The sequence below is a fragment of the Marmota marmota genome, unplaced genomic scaffold, assembly GCF_001458135.2.
Source record: "Marmota marmota marmota unplaced genomic scaffold, marMar, whole genome shotgun sequence".
Taxonomy (NCBI): domain Eukaryota; kingdom Metazoa; phylum Chordata; class Mammalia; order Rodentia; family Sciuridae; genus Marmota; species Marmota marmota.
The window spans coordinates 49,586,899-49,607,153 of NW_026000108.1; the positions used below are offsets into that span (position 1 = coordinate 49,586,899).

Here is a 20,255-nt window from a genome sequence, read left to right on the forward strand (position 1 = left end):
TCCCTGGACAGTGGATTTTGTCTTTAAATTGGGGGTATACCAAGTAAGTAGCAGGTAAAACAAGATGGGGGTAGGTGTTAGAAGTGAAGTTCCTGTAAGTTTCCAGTAAGAGGAAAAAGTTCACTGAGGTAGAAAGGGAAAAAAAATTGTCAAGAGACAATGGATAACAACAACAACATAACCCCCCCAAAAACAAAACCAACAACAACAACAAAAACCCAGCAATGCCCTCAAAGTTGTGAAAGAAAAAAAATAACTTAGAATTTTGTAGCCAGGAAAGCCATCAGTCCAATGTGAGGTATCTGACAGGACATTTTAAGCAAAGACACAAAAATTGACTCTAACATATTTTTCTGAGCCACATCCCCAGTTCTTTTAATTTTTATTTTGAGACTAGGTCTCCCTACATTGATGAGGGTCTCACCTAAGTAGCTGAGTCTGGCTTTGAAATTGCTATTCTCCTGCCTCAGCCTCTGGAGTCACTGGGATTACAGGTATGTACCACCACACCCGGCTATAACATATTTTTTAAAAAATTAAAATATAAAGCAATATAAAAGATTGAATAATTCTGAAGTTAGAGTAAAAGACACCATGATGCTTAAAAAACACAGCTATATTTCTAATTGTCAGATAGATAACTGAGAAAAGCATTAGGACTAGGCTAAACTTGAAACTCTTGTTAAAACATCTTTGACTTAGTAATGATTGATAATTAAAATAATTTATTCACAATGAATGAATTTTATTTCATGAAAGAAATTTGTCACATATATAAAAATAATTAATTAAAAATATCTTCATCACTTATTATAGAGTGACATCTTTTACTTGGGATTTGGTGTAAAATTTTATTACAATAAAATAGTAACAAAAAGCTAATAAATAAAAAAAATAGTTTTGTTTAGAAATCCAATATCATAAAATTACGTTCAATTCTCAATTAATTCTTACTGTCTGTAACTTGAAAATAGATAGAAACTTCAAATTGAGTATCATCATAGTAAATTTGATTTTTTTTTCCTAAAGATTTTTTTTAAATAGGGAAGATTAAAGAACAAATAACTCTTGCTCTGAAATAAATTTATAATTCAGCATTTCTGACAGCTTTATATAGTTTATTATTTTTAATCCGCTAATAACTTATTTATTTTACTTTGGGTTTAACAACAACTAGGTAGCAAATTGCCCAGACACTTGACATTCTGATACTATAGCTAGAAATAAGTAACCTTTTTTTTTTTTTTCCGATTTCCTGAGCTTGTAGAAAATTGCAAATCTATGCAATCATTTTGTAGTTGTTGCAAAAAACCATGACCTATCCAAGAAAAAATGAATTACTTTGGGATGCTACTCAGTGGTACAATAACAAATCAGATAAATTGTTTTTGATTACCAAAGTCTGACTTATCCTCAAAACTAAACATGTTAGACTGTGATCAGTCAGATTCTGGTTTTTAATGCAAGATTTTCACTTTGCTTCATGAAAACGTGTAGCTATTTTTTCTCAATGCTTCTCAGTTTTTGTGTCATTTAATTTAAAAGGTGCTATAAATTATTCTGTTGTTTCAATAGCATGATTAACAATGCGGAGTCTGAGTAATGTGGTATAATTTTCATGTGTTTGGTATGAAATAACATGGGTTTCATTCTACCTTTGAAGAGTAGTCAGGTCTTGGGCAACTTCTTAACATCTTTGAGCTCCTGTTTCAACATCAGTAAAAGGAAGCAATAATATTCATATTTTCAAAGGTAAGAATGAAAAATTTGAATACAGAATGGTGCATTTTCATTAAATTTTAATTTTTCTTTGCCACCCTATCCTCCTATCTGGTCAAGAGTAAATACAGGATTGGGGAAAATTTTCTTTTTTTATACAATCTTTACTTCTGTAGCAAAACAGAAGCAAGAATATTCTACTTGGTAACAAAGTACTCTGAAATATTTGTATCAGACTATTCACTAAAAGATTAAATGCTATTCTTACTACACTGAGTTTTATGCACAGGCAAAGGAATTATGGATTATTTTCATGGGCACAGTGATATCACTTTATTAAGATGCAGATGCAAAGACTGAAAGTGTGATTCATTTCCTTGAGTGCAGCAGATTTTTTGCTATGCTTTTTATAAAAAGAGACTTGTATGATATAATACTTACAAGAAGCAAGGAGGGTTTGTACTTAATAATACCTCTTCCTTGGGTAAGCAACTCCTCTTTCTATAATATAGCAGCTGCATAGTGATGAGAAGGACAGAGGCTGACACTGGTCAATAAAAGCTCTTCTTTGTAGATACTGCACACAGCTGTTTTTTTTTTTCCAAGTTAATATTGTACTGTACTGTCACAAATAACTTTTAATTGGGAGTTGACATAGAAAGTTCATGTTCCATAATCTCAATCAATTTCTACTTTCAAAAAATAATTCAAATGCAAACATTCGTGAAAATCTCTTTGTAAAAAACGAATCCTGGTGGCCTTTTAAATATATAGCATAAGATATTCAAACATTTTTTATTAGAACTAACTGAAATCATTATACAAAGATTGTAAATTTAAAGTATTGGGAGAGGGTCAAGCATGACAGTCTGATTTAACTGTATTCAAAGGGTTTTTTTATTTTCTGAAAAAATATAAAATTTCATATCTTACACTACAAAAACATGTACACAAACCAAAAGCACATAGAGCTTCAAATGGGAAAAGAAATACAGAAATGCTAATCCATCTTTGAATTAACTCTGAGACAGGGACTTCAGATATCTTGATGCCTATCAGAGGATAAAATATGCTATGCAGCTGCTCTCACCTGCCTGAAACTAAGATAACATATCAACAAATGACTGAGTCTAAGTTTATTCTCAGACTATTATAAGTGGAATTTATACACTTTTACATAATTAATCGCAAAACTACAGCAGTCTAAAGATTCACAAATATGTTGACCACTCAAACTTCAGATAATAAAGCCCCCAGCAGGAATAACATGATATATTTTGGCCACCTTCAATTATTTCTATTAACATTTTGAAGAAAAAGCAACATTTGTTTCTGATTATTATAAACAGATTTTTAAAAAAATGAATTGGTGTCTTCAAAGCAATAATTACATGGTCATTCTAAACAAGAACGTTCAGTCATTTATATGTGAAAAGACTTTTTCATAAATGAACAAGAAATGAAAAAAATTCTTATCTATTTCTTTTTTGATACATTACTATATAATTAACAGCATAATAGAGAGAAAATATTCAATGTAACCAGCTGTGTTAGAGTTGAAAATAATGATGACTTATTCTAGTTATTCAGTTTCAAATAAAGCTAGCATTTGATTCTGTTTATTCATCATCATCGTCGCTGCTGTCATCACCACCATATTGTACCTACTTTGTATTTACTTTGAGTTAAACATCTGGAAGGACATAAACAAAGACAGTTTACTATCACAATTAGCTTTCTTCTTTTTTCTTATTTTTAGAACAAACAAAATGAGAAAAGAACCTTATTTTACTATTCAACATTATACATCTGGTAAATTTCTAACACCTGACTCAATAGTGTTTGCTATCCATTACAGCCACAAAAGCTTCCAAAGGTAAATATCTATACTTGTGCTTCTGAGAACCCACTTCAAATGGGAGAAAGTACCGTGTTTCAAAATATTTTACTTTCACATAGAAATTAAATGCAGGTCATGCAAATGCATTAGTGCTCAACTGGCGTTAATAATGTTGTATTTTAAACGTGAGATATGAAATAGTGCCTTCATCATTGCACACTGGTTAAAACTCTTTCTAAAACAGAATTACAAATGTTTTGTGTTGTTTAGGCAACTCTAAAATGATGCTGATTACACATAGGTTTACATGAAATATTGGGGTACAAATTTTTTTCAGTATTGGGAATAAAACCCAGGACCTTGCACATGCTAGGCAAAGCACTCTACTACTGAGCTACACTCCTAACCTGGGATATAATTTTACAGTGATCCTAAAATTTCAGAACACTGAGTTGGTGAATAAAATATATGAAATAAAAGGTCATGCACATTAACATTTTTAAAAATGGGACAATGAATATCTTTACATTTTTACTTACAATTAATACATTTCAAAAAGAGGAACTAATTATGTGTCATATTACATGTGAGCAAATGGCAAGATTAGCAACAAATTATGATTGATAAAAGTAGTAATTGAGTGACTTCAACAGGTATCAGTAAAGTGAAAATAACTTTCTGGACATACCTGTTTTTCAAAGTCTAACACTGAGAAAGACGATGCCCTAAAGATATTGCTACAGTAAAATTGCATATTATTTGGCAAATCTATTGTATATGCTAAAATTATCTAATCTATGCTTTATTTTTGGTAAACTGATGGGTGACAAAATGAATACTCAATAGAATAAAAATTATACAATTGAGATTTTCAAATCCTTGCCCTGGGTTACAGCCTCACTGTATTTCAGAAAATTGGCATGTTCTCCTCATTCTATTTCTCACAGGTATAGATGAGATTGGCTCTTTCCAATTGGTGACATATCCAGTGGTGAACACATATTTTAGAAAAGTATTCTTTCCTATTTTGGAGGGCAGAGTACATCTTATTTGAAAATATCTATCTGTTCTAAAAATCTTATCAACATTAAAAATATTCTCAACCAACTTGAGATATGGATGAAAGCTATATGGAGCTATATAATTTTCAATTAGAATCGTCTTCTGAAATGAACACCAATATTGCAAAGGAGGAAAATCAACTCAATCCAAATTAATATATATTCTTTCTTTGTGAAAATGTGTAAATCTACATTGTAACTTCTAGTCACTTAAACATACACCACCCCAAAAATCCCAATTGGCTCTGAAAATACAAAGTTGGAAAACAATTTTGGAAACAATTTTATGTCCAAACAATATTGACTTGTCCACCTGTTCTACAAACGTATAACAGCTTTCTTTTTCAATTCCTAAGTCTTTTCCTACTTTGAAGTTTCTCAATTGATACTTTATCACTTAGATTTCCATACTTTAGAAAATTCAGTGTACTGAAACACAATCTTCAATTATTTTGTATAAAAGGATTTAGATTCAACATTTCCCTGTATTGAACAAATGCATCTTTAGTAACAGTAATGTCTGTTTACTTGTGACTCTATCAAAACAATATTAATTTTCTCAACTTTCTCTGGAAATTTCACTAACCTAATAGAGCAAAATTACAGCATAGTTTATATGGAGCAATGGTACTCTACAGAGATGGAACTCAATGCGTAATTTGAAAAGTATTTAGACCATTTCTCTCTCCCTTCTTTTTTGTTGCTCTTTTGGCTTTTTCTTGTGCTTTGACAAAATGTTACATTACAGCTTAAGTAAAGGGTGGGCAGGATAGAAAGAAGTTATTCCCCACAAGTTTATTCTTATATAAATCAACATTCAAGTAAAACAGGTGCTTAGGAAAAAGAGAGTACAATTAATCTAACACAAGTACATGTCCTATGGATTCCACCACTCCAAGGATACTCTGACATACTTACTATTACAATTGAGAATCATGAGTAAGTGATATCTAATTCAAGTACTCTGCTCCTTGAATGATCACGTGCCATTACATGATTTTAATAATGTGCAATAATACAGAACTTTTGTTCATATAAGGAGCTCAGTTTTGTATGCTTTCTAATAAATTATGTAATTTTTACCATGGTTTATTTATCCTTCTTCACCAAGTATATTTATGGAACCTTCAGAAGATATGACTTATATTCCCTAATAAGTCCAATTAAATAATACTTCAGGTTGGTTCCTCAAAATAATTTCAATGTCCAGTAACTGAATGCAAAGTGAAATTACCAAATTAATAAACATTCATCAACAAAAAAACTTGAAATAAAGAAAATTCTGAAGGAAAAATGTGTATTTTTCATCATTTCATTGCTTTGTTAGTATCAAAATGTCTAGAAATGAAGCACAATGGAAATGGTTGCAAAGGATTAACACTTAAGGGTGATGCTTAGTGCTATGTGCCTGGATTTAACAACATTAACAGAAGCCAGCACAGTTAAATCCTTCTACATCCTGCTGAAAATTTGCCCTTTGGTGTCAACTTTGCTTGACAAGATATTTTCTGGGAATCAGAAAGGTGAAATTTCTTACAGGGGTGCAAGATTAATGGCGAGAAGAACAGCATTGTCACAGATATCACAAAGTGTTTTTAAAAAGCCAAAGGGGATTTAATCTTATAGACATTTCCTGTTAGTGAATAAAGAGATTAGTAGCTTTTGGACACATGAGGGAAAAAGAGACACCAGCTTGTGTTAAATTTTGTTTTACTGCTTCCCTATTTTTCTTATTTGTAATACACTCTGGAACACTTGTCCTTATATGTTGCTAAAATTGAGACACTATTAAAATGCAAGCAGAATGATAATGCACACATATGCAAGCATACCCACACAATTCCAACTTAAATCAGTTTTCAGATATATTGCAAAATATACAATATATACACATTTATTACCTAATAGTCTCTAGAAGAGCAACTAAAAGTAAATTTTATAACACAGAAAAATAAATACACACCCTGTATTGTACTTTTCCTTGATCAAGCAATGTGTTTATAAACTAGTTTCTATAACTTAATACCATGTAAATAGCATTTTAAAATTACAAAAGAAGATATGTATTAAGAAATAATCTAATCATATTGCTCTTCAATACACTTATGTAGACAATTAAGACTTGAAGTAAACTTCAGTAAACTGCAGCTTTTCTTAGCCCACAAATGGCTATAAGACTTTTCCTTTCAAGTAGATCCCTGGAAGTTTTGAAAGGGGCTGCCTTAATTTAGTCTGTGAAGGTGCTATATATTTGTATTTTCATGTAAAAATTTTGTAGAAGTAGTAGTGAGGATTTTTATGTAACATAAGAGAGTATTTTTGTTCTTATTTTCTGAAGGTCATTGTTGCTTCATGAAAAATGAAGAAACTGAGAGGAAGATATGGAGATTTTAGTAAAACACTGATTACAAATTCTGTGGATGAGACATAGCTCTCCTAAAGTTTAGAAATCACTGTTTTCCCTTTTTCCCCTTTTTTTGTTAAAATAAATCTCAGGGCTGTTTACAAAGTGCAGAATCATTCACTGGAAGAAGTGACATTAGCAGAAGTTACAATGGCACCATTCCGTTCACCAGCTGCACCTTCATTTCTTGAAGGCTGTTCATGATCTTCTTCTGGTGACCGACAAGAGTCACTCCAAGCCGTCTCAAATCCCTGCATGAAGAAAGCACACATTGGATGTATGTATTGGTTCAATTTGTAGCACACCTCAAAATTTCACGCTGGGGCAAACTTCTTGCAGAAACTAGTTAATTTCAGTCCCAATTTAGACATTCAGGGTCCAAATATCAAAGGTAGTCTCTGAAATTGTACCTCTAAAAAATCTTTTTGCAGACAATGAAGTATTTATAACAGGCAATTATACAAAACATATTCGCCCCTCTTGGTAAACAGAATGATTTTAATGACACAGAGTGGTGAACAAACACATTTTCACATCTTACCAATAAGTATTGAACTTGAAAGGTTCTATTTCATTGAACAGTTTTAAAATTGTGAACCTATAACATGTGCATTTTTTTTCATGGAGCACAAAATATTTATTTAAAATTTTACAGTCAAGTGGTTGAAGACTGAATGGTTTAAATGAATAATTCTATAACATAATTATGTATAACAGATATCCTTAGGGAATAATCATCAATACATTGCTCTTATAACAATATTTTATGTTAATTTTTGCTTTGAACTCAAAATACCAGAGCTTTTCGCCTTTATCAAATAACACTTAAACTTTACTGGAATTTAGAGCTGAAGATTACACACTTTCAAAAAGTCCTTCAAACAAGATACTTTTCATGTGTTTTTTTTTTAAACAAGCACATTATTCAAAGAAGATTACAAATGTTTAGATTTCTAAACTAGTCAGGCATATTATGGAGCTTCCTGCACCCATGCACCTATGATTTTTCAATGTTATTTCATAGAAACTCAAGAATGCTCTTCTCATAAAGTGTGTATTTGACAAATGTTATGATTCAGGTTTAGTTGGAAAATAATATGCATTAAGTATAGAAAAAATGAGCATCAATAATTTAAAATGCTAAATGAAAAAAGTTGTTTGGCATGTTATAAAATTGCTTTTTGGAAAAGATTAGGCTAAAAATGAAGTATCTTTGCATTCAGTAAATGTATTCATTCCAGATTTTTTTAGAATGTAATAGGTAGAAGACAATCAGGATTATTATAGGTACAATTAAATTGTTTCAAATGAACTGAAAAGATTTTCTTAATTATCAGAGAATAAAAATTAAATTTACTCCATTTATATTGATATTGCAAAGAATTGCTTACTGAAATAATATCTTTTCTTTTTTCCCTTTATAGTTTCTTGATTTCCTGTGAAGGTTTTAGGAAATGACAAGTAACCAAAAAATAATTTTAAATGCTATTGATACTTATGATGAAGATATATTTATTATTAAAATATGGATATTAAATTTAGATATTATTACAGTTATAAGATGCCAAATCACAATATTAAATAATAATGATAGATGTGTCATGGAAGAGAATCATCAGCAAAACTTAGAAGTCAATAAATATTACTTTGAAGCAAAATAACTATTGTTAGTATAGTGATGAAATTGACTATAATAGGTAATGATAAACTAAGAATTAAAAAAAAACCTTGAATTTAATCTTGTCTCTTTTCAACTTAACAGAATTTGTCATGTTTGCTCCTATTAACATCATGAGCTGGACACTTCTGTGTTATTGGGGGCTGTTCTGTATGTCATGGGATATTCAGCAGCAACCCAGCTCAACCCATTAGATAAAAGCAGCACTGTACCACCACCAATCCTTCCTTGTTGTTAAAAGAAAGAAAATGCCTTCAGACATTGACAACTGTTCTGAGTGGCAAAATCTCCCCTGGTTGAGAATTGTATCAGTAAACATAAATATAATAGCACTTAATACACATCTCCTTCTTTGCTAGTAAAATATTAAAACCTAAGATATAGATTATTTTTAAAATTTCCATTTATGGATTAGTTAACACATTCTTAGAGAATTTAAGTCATTTGGCTACATGGCACAGTCTGTAAGTAGCAAGAATAGAACCAAAACCAGTTACCTGATCACAAAATCCATACTCTTAATTTTTCATTGTTCTTAAATATGATTTTGAGCAAAGCCATGTCAAACTACAATGCACCAATTTATTCATTTGTAAAACCAGAAATTTGTACATATATCATCAAATATTGAAAATTCCATAAGAAAGAAGATATCTAAAGAAGGAAACCAAGCACAAACTTCTTTGATGAGACTATAGTAAGTGGATCTGTGTTTCATGACAGTTTCCATTATGGGCTAATTAATATTATATCTCCACATGTTTCATGAATCATGAAAAATTGTATACATGTAGCTATTCATAGGTGTTCACTAGTACAGTGCAGATCAAAGTCAGGAGAAAAAGAACAAAATTTAAATTTCATAACCTAAAAACCATCAAGTTATGCAAAAAAAATTTAATTAGGACTAGAATTGATGTTTTAAAATATATGTTCTATCCCATACTAATTTATATTTCTGAATCCAATCTGGGAAGTATAAATATATATTTAAATACACATATGCATATCATTAAATTATATAATTCATAATTATTATACTAATTATTAGAAATAATATTTTGAGAATAACAATTACAGTTCTTAGTGACTTGAAAAAGTAATTCATAGATTTTTCCAACTCAAACATCATGGACATTTCATATACAATAACAAAACTTTAATTTGAAAGGAGTTTGTATGTATATGTTCCATATTCCAACTCCTGGTTCTTTGGTCAGAATGACATCAAATCTGTAGTTTGACTTATTTTTGTATTCACTGCTTTAACTTGTAAATATGACTTCTTTCTCTGGAAATGACTTGACCACACAAAGACTATAAATTTTTCCAAGAAATAATGCTAAAGAGTAAATGTTTTGAGGAATGGAATTTGATTAATAAATATGGTATAGAATTTGTGTTTAAGGGAAAGTAAAATTTGCTTATTTTAGATATGTAGGGTTTAAGTTAAAATCATTTCAATCTTTCCAGTGAACCAAGCATAAAAGTTTATTTTCAGATCAATTTATTGTTTGATGCTTCTCTCAGTTGCATATGGATGGTCAGACCACTAAAATTCATTCTCTCTCTTCCCTTTGCCTCTTTCTCCCTCCTTTGCACTTCCTTTCATTCCCCTCTCCTCAAAGGAGAAGTGGAGTTATGAAAATATCAAACTGCATTTTGCATATTGCCTTAAATAATGTGTGTCTTTAATGGGATGTTATTGTTTTTCTTAACAGGCTTGTCATTTGGAGGGGGTACCTGGTATTGATCTCAGGGATATTTGACCACTGAGCCACATCCCCAGCCGTATTTTGTATTTTATCTAGAGACAGGGTCTCACTGAGTTGCTTACCACCTCACTTTTGCTGAGCTGGCTTTGAACTGGTGATCCTCCTGCCTCAGTTGCTCTAGCTGCCAGGATTACAGGCATGTGTCACGTTGCCCAGTAGACTTTGTCATTGAAAATATCAAATTAAAGGACAAAAATAGCATGATTTTGAGGTAATGTGCATATATATATATATATATATATATATATATATATATATATATATCTCCATATAATATGATTTTCAGTGAAATGTAAATATAAGATTTTTTTTATTCAAGTTTACTTATTCTCAATAAGTTATTCTAAGTAGTTTCTTTAGAAACCCCTTCAATCATGTTTTTAATGATACTTCCTTTGAGAATTGAAATGACATTAGAAACTGTCTACAGCACAAGTTAAATGTCCTTATTCTAATACTGATAAATGCATTATTGAAGTATTGTAAGTGGTTTGTCTCACACTCTTTATTACTTCCAACAATTTCCATTTTATATCTAATACATGTATTAAATGATCAGATTATCAGTAATAATGACAGAAATTTGAGAAAAAATATTTATATATAGTGATTATGTTCCTGCCATATATACAATGGTTTTTGAAAGAAATATTTGGAAATGGTGCATGATACACCATTTTTCTCATTTTGTTTTTCTATGTAAGATAGTTTTATAGTTAGGTAATTTTTAGTGTGTCTCCCTTTTAAACAGGTTTGATCCTCAGCACAACATAAAAATTAATAAAGATATAAATATATTCTATTAATTTCATAATGACCATACATAATCTTAAGTAATATCCAATGCCAATTCCAATGATGATAATCCTATTTACATATGTTAAGAATAGTGTTTTTACATAAAATAGTTTGTATTTTATTGCCAACACATGATTAGTTTTAGAAGAGCTGCAAGTAAAATAAAATTACACTGTTAGGATTACAATTCATCATCTTTTTAAACATTTTTTTCATGACTTTAAACAATGCAAAAACACTGTTTTATCATATCATGATTACAAACTAGTAGAAGAAAAAATAAATTATTATAAGAGGTGTCTAGCTAATATTTAAGCCAACTCTTGATTATTCAGGGTAAAATTAATCCATTTTTGGATGTTTCATTTCTTTGCTCATTTTTCTCCTTTCTGCTATACATACATACCTGGTAGCTATATTACTAGAATTTAAACTCATCAACATTGGCTTGATAGGAGAAGGGAGAAGAGAGATTAATGAACATTCACTAAAATTCAATGTTTTTAGCTTCTTTTGTGGTTTTGTCATACAGTTCCATTTTTTGGTATATTTTTAAAAAATAATCCTTATAATCATTTGTATAGCTACTGTACAAGGTTGATATATTTATATTTGGCAAAAGGAGATTTAATCATGGCCTATTAACATTTTCATTAGGTAATACATGGTAAGGGCTAGACTTGGATTTTTGCCTTAACTACATAGAACACCAACGATATGGAATTCTCCTATACATATATATTTTACATACTAACTTATGCATTTTGACTTTACTGATAATTTAATAAATCTAATTGAATTAACCTGCACACATTTTGGCTCTAAATTTGGAAAATGTCTATTTTAATATTTTAAAACTCAATTTATGAACTGGTACTAACATTGAATGCCTTTAGCTTGTATACAATTGGTATAATATTTGAATTCATTGGGTTTTGCTCATTTTCTGAATAACAAAAAGTTGACAGTACTGGCCTGACAAGAAGTCAAAAAAGCAGCTGTGACTTTGTCTTTAATTCAGATCTTTGGATTCAATTTGAAACTTGCCTCAGGCTTACAATTCCCTGTCAACAACAACTCAGTGCACTTATATATGATAGTACAGCTTTTGTCATTACCGCACAACAGTTATTCAAATATGAAAACTGTACACTGATTAACATGGTATAGGCAGAGAGACTAACACACAGAAATGTCTAAGGTTGAAAGTTATTTCATGGAACATGCAATGACTCCCAAATCCCCAAATTCTTCATTTTTCTTCATTCATACATATATGCATGTACTGGCAAACAGTCCATAAAGAAATAAAACTAAAACTTCATGAAGTACACTTTTACCAAAGCATGTGGTTCTGAAAAACTGTGTTTTAACTCTTCTTGTTCTAAATCAACTATGAAAACAAATTTGTTGTCAACAATTGCAACAAATGTGTTATCCATGGCAGTTTGAGCATTTGCTTTATTTAAAGTTGATTTAAATATTTTTCTAAACATTGACAAGAGCTATGGATGTATTCTTTCATCTATCAGGCCATGACAATAACTCTAGATATAATATTTTATTATAGCATTATATGGACTTCATAAATTAATATTTACATATTTTGGTATGAAAAATCATTATCAGGTTGTCCTGCATTTTTGTTGATAATCCTTTTTTCCTCTGCTGTTAATAATTAGTTTTTTTACTAGGTATTTTTATTTTTATTTTTTTGTTGAGCAAGAGAAATTACACAGATTATCTTTTTTTTAATAAATTCTTAACTGAACAAATAACTGATTACTCCTCATTTTGTATGTTATTTAACATAGTGTCTTGATAAATATCTTCTTACTTATTTGGAAAACTGTGGATTCAAAAGCACAGTAAAGAAGAGAATATATATTTATTGTTGCTGGATTCTCTAAGAAGTCAATTTTACTGGCATTAGGATTTGTATGCCTAATTCCTAGTAAGGAATATGTTAATGATTATGGGCCCCGGGAATTTAAAGCAGTGGACATCAGAAGACCAACATTGGCTGGACTGGAAATATACTAAATCTCCTAGTTTTACCTTCCCCTTTTGGTCAGAGAAAATAAATTAAAAGGCAAAAATATCTGAATGAGGCTGTATAGCAAGAAACTACAAGCTAGAGAAGAACCATTATAAGAAGATAGAAGAGGTTGTTAAGACTTGAGAAAGAAGACATACACAATGAAGAGAGTTTTGGTGATATGAAGAGCACACAGGAAAATAAATAGCAAAGAGTAAGAAAAGTGAAACTATAATGCATACATACTCAGCATATTTATAGTATTTGGAGGCCCCAAAGAAATACAACACAAGTAATTAGTGCAAAACCATTCTGATTACAACAGTTCAGTCAATAAAGAAATAAAAAATAGGTAGATTAAATTATATATACATAAATATATATATATATGTGTGTGTATACATATAATATATGCTATCTCAATAAAAAAGAGACATTGTTTAATGCAAATAATTTTATTATATATTTACAAGTAATCCGACATTGGGTAGAAGAAATACCTACAGTATCATTTTAATATAAAATGACAAATGACTTTAATAAATTAAAATGACCATTTTTACTGAAAAATTAAATAGCAATCATGTAAAAATAGTTTTAAATAATCAATAATTTTTTCTGTATACTATTTTAAATATAGCACACATGTCCAAAGGAATAATGGGCAAAGCATACATGTCATCAAGTAGGCATGGTCTGGCGGTGACAGTGAAGATGGTACTAAATGAGTCAGGAAAGCAAGCTGAGTGCTGAGTGGTTGCAATTTAGGTCAGTTTAATTCTCGGTATGAAGTTAGGGAATGCTGAGAATGTGACATTAATTAGTGATAAATGATGGTACCCTGTTACCTTTTGTGGGGATGAGCAGTGAATTTAATGAATTAAAGAGTGGCAGAACAGCAGAGATGGGAAGAGAAATCTTCAATGGTCCTATTTTGGGAAGTAATGATATCAAGACAGTGATTTAGTGGTTTAGAGTATTTTAACATTTTCTAATCCTTACAACAATATTTTAACTTTTGAGTTTGCAGGTAATTTGATGTAAGTTATCATTAATGGTAATGTAGTCTAGATGGAACCACCATAAGAACAGTTAATTTTCACAAATAACAAGTAGGCTAAAATAATTACACATACAGAATATATAATAAAATACAAACAACTTACAACCTTAAATAACTTTATATTTAACTCTAGTGATTTTTATTTAATAAGATTTGATAAGCTTTATCTTAAACGTGCAAACAGAAAAGGGCACAATTGGTTCCACTGAGATTGTACCAAATAACAAATTGAAGGCAGGATCTAGGATATTCTTGGATTGTAAGAATATAAGATGCACCACTTAGACTTTAAATGAGATTCCTGCCAAGGAGGCTTTGATTAAGCTGTTGTTACCTGGATATTCATCGTAGAGAACTGAAATTTAGGAATATGTTTTGTTGTTATGTAGGATTAGCCACACCAATTGTGCTTACAGTTTGTTTTGTTTTGTATTTACATTCATATAACATAGGTACCAGTATAAAAACTTGTCAAGAAAACATCTTTTTCCACAACACAAAATACCAGTACTTTGCAATGGAGCTCTTATTCCAATTATTCAAATATTCAAATGCTATTTGTTTGAAGCAAAAAAAAAAAAACACAAAGATACTGGTCACAAAAAGCATTAACCATGCAGTTGTTAACAATACAGGCTAAAAAAGATGAGGCTTCTTTGAAAACTGCCACACATGGACAGGGGTTAACTGATTTCCCTTGTTCTCATCCAGATTGGTTTCTGAACAATTTTTCTTGCCCCAGAAATTACATAAAAATTATCAGAAAAAAAATTACTCACTCCAAGGTCACCTGAGCCACAGCGTCCATTGAACTGTATCCATTTTCCATGAAAATCTCCGTATACCGGCCCATCTTGATTGCTTCTAGCCATTCACCTACTGATCTATAGGCCCCAGATCCTAGAGGGCCATGTTCTGCCAACAAATTAGATACTCTAAAACACATAAAACATAAATATTAAAAGAACACTTTAATGCTTTTTTTATCAAAATTTACTGAGGTTATAAATATATTTACAGGGAAAATATACAAATGCTAACATGAAAGCAAATGGTTCAAAGTACATGACAATATAAACTCAGTCCACTGAGTACTTAAAAAAAACCATGCTTATTTAAGTTAATATTTCAGGAAGTTCTGAAGCCATTTATTTTTTATTTTCTGTTCATATATTAGTGTGCTTGTTATTTCACCTAGAGTAAGTATCAGAACTTAGAAAATAAATTAATTCAAAAACATATAAAAATTGAAAATAACCAATCCAACCATTATTTGCTTTTAGCTAAACAAATCTGCAAACTTTGGTAATAATAAAAATGAGATATCAATGATGATTTCTAGAAATGCATCCAAAAGGTACCTGAAAGTAAAAAATAATTTAAATGCTCATAAATTAGAGATGACCTAATTATACTGCAACCATAGGATACAGAACACAAATATCTGTCTTTGTGCTTATAGTATTTGCACTTATCTCACATTCAATTTACATTTCAATCCACTTGAGCATGGTTTCTACAAAACCCAATTCTTGATTGGGTTAAGGTGAGCAATAATCTTTATTTTGTCAAAATGAATGAACACTTTTAATCTATAAAATGACTGACCTGTATGAAATAAACAACCATCACCATTACTATCATTCTCCTGAAATCCACTCTATCTCAACATTGTTTTGAATTAATATTCTCTCCTTTTTTTGAGGGGGGGACGATTTTGTGTTCCTACCTACTCATCAATCTCCTTTGACTTTGACTTTCTCTTTGGCTGACTTTAAAATTTGGAGAGTCAGAACTTATCCCTATATCTTCACTAATTGAGTTATAACTTCACTGTACTCTAGTCAATTTTACTCACTGTCATGGCTTCAAATGTCATCTGTTTTTTTGTTTGTTTGTTTGTTTTTATCTCCAGACTAGGTTTCACATTTCTCATAGGAACATCATGCCAGCATGTCTGATACTGCAGTCCTCATCGCGTTCCACACACATCTCCTACACTCAAGATCCTCAATATAATCATACAATAGTGTACCTTGTCTTCACTCTCCTTGCAATAAATCCACAGAATATGCACATACTCTCCATTCTACCTTGAATACACTGATATCTGACTACTTCTCTTTCCTCACTACCTTATGATACCTATTATAGTTTTGTCCCCCAAGTGTTGAAGACTTACTCTCCAATGCAGCAATGTCCAGAGGTGGGACTTTCAGAAAGGGATTCAATGATGAGGGCTCTAATGTCTTCAGTGGATTAATGCATTTGATAGATTAATGATTTGGTGGACTACTGGTAGGAGGTGGAAACTGTAGAAAAGGTGGCTTCTAGTTGGAAGTAATAGATCACTGTGGTGGGGGGCATGCCCAAGAGAACCATCTTGTCCCCTATCCTCTTCCTTTTCTTTTCTTCCTAGTGACAATGAGCTGAGCTATTTCCCTCTGCCGTTCCCTTCCACCAGGATGTTTCTTCTTTTGGATTGAAACTTCTGAAACTATGAGCCAAAATAAATCTCTCCTATAAGTTGTTCTTGTCATGTATTTGTTTCACAATCATGAGAAACTGACAAACACAACACATATATCTCACTTGCACAATCACTAATGCCTCCAAGTTATCTTTTTGACTTCTATTCTCACTTTCTACTCCAAAACTGAACACAACTATTTTTGCAACTTTTATTTTGTTCAATATCTCTCTCCTCCAACTGTGTGTTGGTAGCATAAAAGGTCTATTTACCTAATGCTGTATAATCGGCACTTAGCCAACAGTATGACACGGATAGAATGGTGTGTATTTGTTGAATGATTAAATGAATAAGTTTCAGTAATTCTTAAATATTATGCAATGGTTCCAAATATTGTCTGAGATAGAAATTTAGGAGAAAATATTTGGAAAGTATGACTTTGAAGATGAAATGCAAGAGTTTCAATTTCTGGTAAAAATAAGACCTACAATATGATAATAGAAAAGAGAGTCTTAGTAAGTTAGAACACAAAATAACTGAAAGAAATAATTCCAAGAAACTAAAAGATGTTGGAAAACCATCTTATTGAAACCACCAAATCTTGTGACATGAGTAGGGAAGGAAAAAGCCATAGTGAACCAGGAACTAATGACTTTAAGACTTAGAATTTGCAGATGACTGCACAAAGGACAGTATAGTGTGAAAGCTAAACCTGCTCAAACAAAACCTAGAAAGCCAAATTCCATGTATTAAGAAGAAAATGTGTAAATTCTTAAAAATTTTAAACTATTCTCAAGCTCAATGATGATGGCCAAGCGATTTAATATAATTTAGAACATTAAGAATTTATTTTATTATTTCCTCTCCTATGTCCATATGTGTGACAACATAATTAAAATAAGCAGAATAGGAAAAGGCTTAATATTTTACATGACAATTGGAGATTTAAGATTAGACATTAGAGAACAACATACAGAAAAAAAATTTCTATGAAGATTCATTCTGCATTTGTTACCTCAGGAAGTCAATGATGCCTTAACAGATTTTGACAATTCTTCCTCATTTATATTTAAAATGACCTTTAGTCTAGTAAGCAAATGCTATGTTAGAATCATAGAACTTATGTAACTTGATCCACAAATTGTTTCTCATTTAGTTCACACTAACAGGCAAACAATTCAGTTAATTGCATAATATTATTTCTTGTCAAAATAGACAACTGCTTCAATCATAGTGAAAACAACAACCTGGAAAATTTTCCAGTTTAGAATCAAACTGATATATATTAGAATAAAATGACAGTTTTTTAGATAAAGAGAAAACATAATTTACAAGTGTGCAAGACTATTAAATGCATTTATGCTGCCATTCAGAAAAGTATAAATATGAATATTTGCTCACACAAATTTTCTTCACAAGATTACTTATTTGTCAGCTTTAAATCTTGCTCAAACTGCCCACTAAATGATTAACCAAATAATCCTATATAACTAAATCTGAGCAAAATGGCATCCAAGTTTTCAGTATGCATAAAATAAGAACACTAAACCTACTTATATTTAATGACAGATGCTAAAATGTATTCTAAAGAAATCAAAGTGTAATTTTGGTTAGACATTTATGGTTTAACATATAAAATATATAAGGGCTTAAATGACCTTTCTTCATTCCTCAATCTACACCTATCCTCCAAAAACATATAAAAACACACCACTTGAGTGTTATCTTTTTAATGCTACCTGAATTCAGTTATCTTCATAATATTATGCAGTTTGCTTTTTTTTTCCTGAAACAGGAACATTAACTATTATATTGGGTAACAATGCTTTTAAGTATTATCACATATTTCCTTCATTATAAGACAAAAAGCTATATTCAAATATATCAGTGTCTTACAAATTCATAGATTAACATGTATGTAAGTATGATTTAATTGGTGAAATATTTGTGGCATCTTTCTGAATGAGATACATTCAGCGAAATTGCTCAGGTCTGGTTTTTACCTGCTTGAAGCATTAACCAGAGTTTTCAGACTACTTGGGTTGCGAATCAGCTTGTCCAACATGTTGACTATTTCATCAAACTTGGGCCTGCTATTCCGGTCTTTCTGCCAGCAATCCAGCATTAATTGATAGAGAGCAGCAGGACAATCCATGGGGCTTGGCAGACGGTAGCCTTCCTCTACTGCTTTAATCACCTGTATAAAGCAAAACAGAACCAGTCCTCAACAGCATAATATAACAGAATAAATTGAGAAAATTCCTACTTTCATTCTCATTCATTCTTTCAGCTTCAGTAATAACAAACCATCACTATTTTATTTTATAAATCCACAATTATTTTCATTTGCTGCAAAATAAAACAACATCATAGTATAAAAAAAGATAGTCTTTCTTCACTTATTATAAGTAAAACAAGCAGTTATCATTTTAACCTAAAATCTTGGTGAAGGTTGATTTGTAAAATTAATTGACATAAAAATATATGCATGTTTTATTTAGTTTTATTTACTCTTGCCTTCTGAAATCAAATAGAGATTCAATTTTCTAGTGATTTCTCAGAAAAATTAATGTCTTTTTAATGAAAAAATATGTGCAGACTCACATTTTTCAAGTAATGGAATGAAAATTTTACTTCAAAAGAGATTTGGGGTAGTAAATGATGGATAAGTCAAAGGTTAAATTAGCATAACTGTCTCATGTATCATTTAATAATGTCAAGGTCTGACTGTTTTTTTTCATCTACTTGTTTCTGTCAGGAGTTTGGAAAGCTGTCTAGTAGCACAGGCATTATAAACATCACTGGTTTTTAATGCAACCAGAGGTATGATTAGCAGTCTAATTGTGAGACTGTTTTTACCAAAAACATTTGTAATGTTCCTGCTGCCATCAACATATCTTAACTCCAGAAGAGTTTTGTTCGTGCTGCTGCACATTAACAACACAATTTTTATTCAATTATGAAAATGATAATATTTGAATGACACCAAAAATCAATATTAATGGATATAATTCTCAAAATCCTATTAAGAATATATCATTAACAAATTTAATTATATTTTTCCACACACAAAATATTTAGATTAGATTTGATAAATGAAAATAGAAGTTAAAATTAGCACAGGAACTTTAGAAAGATCATTTTCAAGGATTGGAAAGAAATAAGTTTCTCTATGAGAGAAATTGACATTTGAACAAAGACAGTGGCAGATGGAAAAAAGATGAAATGGTAGATTTAAGAGACACTAATGACCCAAGAGTAGAGGGGAGAGGATAGCAGAGATCACACAAGTTCAAGCCCATCACATGGAACAGTTATTTCTGTTAACTTGAGGTGAGCAAATTTATGGAGAGAGAAAATGTTGTCAAGTATAATTTGAGATTTCTTTGATCGGAGGTGAATGGGGAAC

General features: G+C 30.8%; 1 protein-coding gene across 10 annotated transcripts in view; it reads right to left on the reverse strand.

Moving 5' to 3' along the window:
• Positions 1 to 1,248: 1,248 nt before the first annotated feature.
• Epha5 (EPH receptor A5) overlaps positions 1,249 to 20,255 on the reverse strand; it is a 339,772-nt gene continuing 320,765 nt past the window's right edge. For 8 of the 10 annotated variants that reach the window (XM_015482150.2, XM_048784581.1, XM_048784579.1 and 5 more), the window contains 3 exons: positions 18,850 to 19,043; positions 15,156 to 15,311; positions 1,249 to 7,275 (listed from right to left, as the gene is read on the reverse strand). In XM_015482150.2, coding sequence (XP_015337636.1) covers positions 7,170 to 7,275; positions 15,156 to 15,311; positions 18,850 to 19,043 — 456 coding nt within the window. In that variant the 3' untranslated portion in view covers positions 1,249 to 7,169. Of the gene's footprint in view, positions 7,276 to 14,302; positions 15,312 to 18,849; positions 19,044 to 20,255 lie in introns of those variants that run through there. The other 2 variants (XM_048784582.1, XM_048784580.1) reach the window with 1 other exon arrangement.